The sequence below is a fragment of the Phaseolus vulgaris genome, chromosome 1 (assembly GCF_000499845.2).
Source record: "Phaseolus vulgaris cultivar G19833 chromosome 1, P. vulgaris v2.0, whole genome shotgun sequence".
NCBI classification, from domain to species: Eukaryota; Viridiplantae; Streptophyta; class Magnoliopsida; order Fabales; family Fabaceae; genus Phaseolus; species Phaseolus vulgaris.
This window is the reverse complement of record NC_023759.2, coordinates 25,676,764-25,682,753: the sequence shown is the minus strand read 5'-3', so window position 1 is coordinate 25,682,753 and position 5,990 is coordinate 25,676,764. Positions and strand designations below refer to the sequence as shown.

The following is a 5,990-nucleotide window of genomic DNA, read 5'->3' as shown; positions in this document are numbered from 1 at the left end:
ACATGTAATAATTTTGTAGTTTTGTGTTGAACATGTTGCATTGTAACGCTTTCGAGAAAAGTAATATGAATATCATACAGCTATCAGAATTTCAGCATTACCTTAATGGAGTAATTTTCAACGACAAATTCTCACAGTTTGGCTGTATTAGCTGCATATCGGCAATACAAAATTATAAGGCGGCAATTTGCTGTGAACTACAGTTTGTTCTGTCTCTCTATATATATATGTAGTCAAATTCCAAGAGTCACAAAACTTCTTGTTGAAAAGGTAAAAATTTTAAGCATCCAAAATGATGAAGATCATTGTTATATTGCCCTTCTTTTGCATCATACTTCCCTTAGTATTTGGGGACTTGAAGGTTGGATTCTATGAGTCTTCATGCCCAGAAGCGGAGTCCATTGTGAAGAAAGCTGTGCAGAATCGATTCAATCGTGACAAGACCATTACTGCAGCGTTGCTTCGCTTGCATTTCCATGACTGTGCTGTCAGAGTAAGATACCCTTAATCTCAATCTCAGCTCACACATATAGAAAGAGCCAATGCTAGATGCCCATTCTTTCAATGTATATAGTCTTTATTCCTTTAAAGCAAATTGAACAAATTTTATGAGTTCTGATGTTTTCTGTCCATTTTGAATCGTTATGCATATCTTTTATCTGTTAATTTTGAATTTTTGTGTCTAATTTCTATAGTTTAATTGATCATTTGGCTTTTATATCTAAGCTAATTGTTCGTTGTACTTTCTATTTTAAAATCTCAAGTTTTCATTACTACACAAAATAACTTTCTATCTTTTATAGTGTATTTTTATTTGTTTCATGCTAAAATATAATCTATTGCTTCTTTATTATGAAAGTAAAATAACAGATAGTCTTTTTTATATCTATTATAATGGTATGATTTTGTTAAGTAAAATTGATTCTCAAACACACTATTAGTCCAATATTCTAAAACTATTAGGAAATGGAGACCTAACACAATGTAATTAAAAGCAATTAATCGTATAGGAACTAAACATATAAGTTTTATATGTGCTTTTATAAGTATTTTTCATACTATATATCATTGTTTTTAAAAGAAATCGAGAATATGTTGAGTAAACTATTATAGATTTGAAAAGTATTGAAGGTAAAACTTTGATTTTTGGAATGTGTGGTTAAAAAAGAGAGTAATAGAGAAAAAGTTGTAAATATAATGACGTGATAAAAAAAATAGGTAACCTTGTCTCTAATGGATTTAAATATTTTATGATAAAATATGTTGTTTGAATATAATTTTTAGAAAAAAATTAAAAGTATAAGAATTTATAAAAGTAATTTGATTACTTAAATTAATAAGAGTTTTCTCGACTAATACTTTTACAACTATTTTTTATCTTGATGTGATCTAATTTTTTTAATAAACATTAATAAAACTATTTTTTTTATAAACACTGTAAGAAAATGTTTAATTCTAATGATTTTTTTAATATTTTCTTTTAATTAACTTATTAATATTTTTAAAATGATAACTTTAACTCATTTTACGTCACTTTCTGCACATATAAAATATTTTTAACACTATCTTTTCTTTTTCTTCCGTGTACAATATGTTAATGTGGTGTTATTTTCTGCACAACCAACCTACTTGAACCAACAACAATTCACAACTAAAGTAATTAACAAACATTCTTCTTAATTTGGAGCAACAGGGTTGCGATGCATCCATACTTATAAACTCCACAACGTCTAACACAGCAGAGAAAGATTCAGGAACAAACGACGACGTTCGGGGCTTTGACCTAATCGATAAAGTGAAGGAAAGCCTGGAATCTGCATGCCCTTCAACAGTGTCATGTGCAGACATCATAACCCTAGCTACCCGAAGTGCAGTGGCCTTATCTGGAGGACCCAAATACGAAGTTCCCACGGGAAGACGCGATGGATTGGTCTCAGACGTCAGAGAAGTGAACATTCCAGGACCCACCAGCCCCGTCTCAATAATCTCTGAATTTTTCAATAGGAATTTGGGCCTCACAACGCAGGAAATGGTGACCCTTTTTGGTGCACACACAGTTGGGGTTGCACACTGCAGTTTCTTTGCTGATAGACTCTCGACTCCTGACCCTACAATGGACCCTGCGTTGAATACTAAGTTGGTGAAGTTGTGCAGCTCCAGAGATGATGATCCTTCTACTCCCTTAGACCAGAACACTTCTCTGCTTGTTGATAACAAGTTCTACCAGCAGATTCTTGCGAAGAAAGGGGTGCTGCAGATTGATCAGCAACTTGCCTTGGATAAAGGTACCAAAGGGTTTGTCACAGATTTCGCTTCTAATGGGGCTAAGTTCCAAAAGAGCTTTGCAAATGCGATGGTAAAGATGGGGAGTGTTGATGTTCTGGTTGGGAGTCAAGGAGAAATCCGCAAGAAATGCTCCGTTTTCAATACCCGCAACTAGATTAGACAGTTGTTGTCATGTGTTTTTCTTCTTTTTCTTCATTCTTATTCATGCTAAAAAGAAAGGTATAAGTGTGTTCCACCTAGTTAATTATTATATCAACAATGAATAAGTAGCATTGGAATTATCGGTTACCATAATGTGACAAACTTTCATTTTCGAAATAGAAATAAATATATTCTGATACTGTTCACAAAATACAACAAATTATAAACTCTTTTATAAATATAAGAATAATAAAATCTTTAAACTTTTATATTTATTATTTATTTTTATTATCATTATTATAATATTAATGAAGGAATTTATTAAATAATTGTTTTTTTTAAAGAGAGGTATGAATATTTACAACTGCTCTTTGAAATATTCAAATGCTTTTGCGGAATGTTCTTATTTATTAGAAATTTAGATGATAGATTGATGTAGGAAGTTTATTGTACTAACATGGAAGAGGCATAGGTCTGTATAGGGTCTTTTACGTTTGTTAATAGTTATTTGTGACATAAATTTATGGTTCACCTACTCTCTGACGTAAAAACTTTGAATTTACGTCATAATAACACATCAAATATAAATTTGTAATAGAAAAAAAGTAAAGAAAAATCTCAATTTTACGTCAGACCATGCACTTTACTAATGTTACCAATTCATGGTCTTGTGTAAATTGTGGACATTTTTTTTTTTTTAAATTGGAATGGTTTTGCCTTCAAATCAAAACTTGAAATGCATAAAACTTCCATAGAAACATTGCATACAAATATAATATATAGTAGACATTTCAACTAAAAGTTTTATACAAAATCATCTTTTGAACAAAAGAAAATAAAATTATATTATCTATGTTGGAGAAGGAACGATGAGAATAAAAAATACATGAAGATGATCAAGGATGTTACACTTGAAGGGTCATCTCAACAAGCAAATAAAGACTTCATTAATAGGAGGAATGGACAAGGGCCAAAACATTTAAAGTTTTTCTTATTGGTCTTCTCAAAAGATGAGGCCCAAGCCCAAGAAGGCCAAACCCAAGAAGCCCAAAGCCCAACCCATGAGGAGCAAGGCCAAGGCTTTAGGAGATGAGCATCATTAGATGTCTCTATTTGTAATTTCATTTTGGTATTTGTAGTAGAACATAAAAGGAAGGTGTAGATATAGATATAAGAGGTGCAAATGTACAAAGATAAGTCACACCTTCCATGTGACATAAAAAGAAGGTGTAGGTGTAGTTTTAGGAGGTGTCAAAGAAAGAAACCAAGTCACACATCCCATGTGAAGTCACACCTTCCATGTGACTTGTTTTTGGTGGGAATTTCAAATGAGTTTCATTTGAATTTTCCCACCTATTTTTCAGAACCCTCGCACTACAAATAAAGGTGTCATGCTCATGTAAATTCAGAATTAGAAATTGAAGAAAGGAAAGTCTACTCAAATTAAGAGAAAATTGTGAGATATTTGATTTCCTTCACTAGTCTTATCTTGTGAGCTTTGAAGGGCTTCAAGTGACGACAACTAGCACTCATCTTGGACCTTTCACCATCCAAGTGGCGTGTCCATCCCTTTCAAGTCTGCATCCAAATAAGTTCCTTCTTCCTTCCATGTTCATTTCCATTTCGAATCATGTTTTAGCAATTCCAATCGGTTGTTTTTGTTCCTTTTGTGTTGTTCTTCAATTTCCACCGATTACTCTTGTTATTCTTGTGTTTCCTTTTCAATTTTGTACTTGTAGCTTAATTTGATTCGGTATTTGTGTTTTCAATTCCTTGTGCTTGTTTGGTTCAATGTGGAATGACACTCAATCTTGAGTTTGGTTCATCTATTAAAAGGCTTTGTACTTCAATGATGATTCCTTAAGTTCCTCCACTTGTTCCTAATTGTTTGTCCTTGTTTACAACTCATTTGTCATCATTCTTCACACATATATTGTTGTTTTCATAATTTGAAAAGTGTTTATCCTTGTTTTCCTAGTTATTTTTGTGTGATTCTAGTGCCTATTTTGAGATAACATCTTGAATTTCTAGTGGTTTAAATTTCAAATTTCAGGTTTGCCTTATCCCGTTCCAGATAAATCTTTAAAGTCACACACATTTTATTCAAAAATTCCAGTAGCACTATTTTTTGGTTTTCTTTATCTATTCTAGTACTATTCTTTAGGATTCCTTTGTGTGCTAGCTTTTCATTGAGTGCCTTATTTTTCTTGCTTGTCTTTTTTGTTTCATATTCTTCTCCAAGTTTTGTCATATCTTTTATTCTGTTTTGGTTTAGCGATTTCTTGTTACACCTTTTCTTGCTTGTCTTTTCTTGTTTCCTAAAGTTTTGTGGTGATTTATTTTTTGAGTAAGTGTAGTTTGCTTTGGCTTATTTCACTTGAAGCTCATCCAATCCACAAAGAGACTTGGTTAAGGACAAAAAAATTTCTTGGAGTGGTTTGACTGCTTTTTACTCTTTGCAGCAAGCATTCTTTTATTCTAACAAGTTTTCTTTAATTGTTTGTTCTTTGTGTTTGTTTGTTGTTATGAATAATATTTCAAGTGGTGCATCTTCCAAAACTAAATCCTATCACCAAGCTCACCTTTTGGAAGAACTTGTGGAGGTCAAGAAGCAAATTGCCCATAAAGATGAGAAAATAAGCCAACTTGCCAAAAGATTGCAAAGATTAGAAGAAGTTCATGCAAGGCAAAATCAACAAGATGACTTATATGACTTATATTATGCTATAAGAGTAATCAATGACTTGATAATTAATATATATATAAAATACATTGTTGTATTAAGTTTAATGATTGGAAGTTGTTCTTGTCGGTTGACTAAGTCTTCGTTGACTTTAGAGGCAGATGGTGACTCCTCCAATTTCTTGTGGTTTCTGCTCTCTTCCTCAGGTGATAGAGAGTGGCTTCGTTGAAATAGATGGGGCCCTACCTGTTGATTGCACTCCGACGATCAAGTCAGTATTGAGCTAAGAAATAATAAGTATGTAAAACAATTTCAGTCTTAGAAACGACATACCTTTCTAGGGTTCTTACCACCGTTTTTATAGGTTGTATCTAGGTCAACTTGCCTGTACCACGAGGATCTTTCCTTAAGTGGAATTAGGGTTACTATCGAGGCATCCTGTTGCGTGTTGCACAAATCTTAGCGCAGCTGCCGCACAAGACTTTCCTCTTCTGGAGTGCAATCTTAACAGTATGGCCGCCAGGGTACCAACTCATGCATCAGCGCTGCGGGGCCATCTGTTCTATAGGTGCCCTAATTATTCACGTGCCATGCATGCAGTCTTTCCCTGGAAACCCTAACCCTCATGGGCCTTAGCTCCTCCAGGGAATACTTACTTATGCTAGACCTAAACGTACTATACACACCACATGCATGAACCCTCCCATGATTTAGGTCTTCCTTATATCTGGATGATAGCTCATTATTATTTCTGGGGCCCACTTTCGTGGGCCATCAACGCAACCAGATCACCGATGTCCGATGTCAATGTCTGAGGTCTGGCCAGTACACAAGCCCCCCATACTCGAGCTGTAACTTTGTTTCAGCGAAGAGACTAAGT

At 33.8% G+C, this 5,990-nt stretch overlaps 1 protein-coding gene across 1 annotated transcript; it reads left to right on the top strand.

Annotated features, from left to right (window-relative positions):
* Positions 1–292: 292 nt before the first annotated feature.
* LOC137813810 (peroxidase 44-like) lies at positions 293–2,440 on the top strand. The gene is made up of 2 exons (XM_068616242.1): positions 293–493; positions 1,694–2,440. Exons 1-2 carry the CDS (start codon positions 293–295, stop codon positions 2,438–2,440), a joined length of 948 nt encoding a protein of 315 aa, XP_068472343.1.
* The last annotated feature ends 3,550 nt before the right edge of the window (positions 2,441–5,990 follow it).

Bases quoted from the DNA above. Each gene is read 5' to 3' on its own strand.
- LOC137813810 (XM_068616242.1), top strand. From the start codon at position 293: ATGATGAAGATCATTGTTATATTGCCCTTCTTTTGCATCATACTTCCC. The intron at 494-1,693 runs GTAAGATACCCT...TTGGAGCAACAG, and splicing joins TCCATGACTGTGCTGTCAGA to GGTTGCGATGCATCCATACT.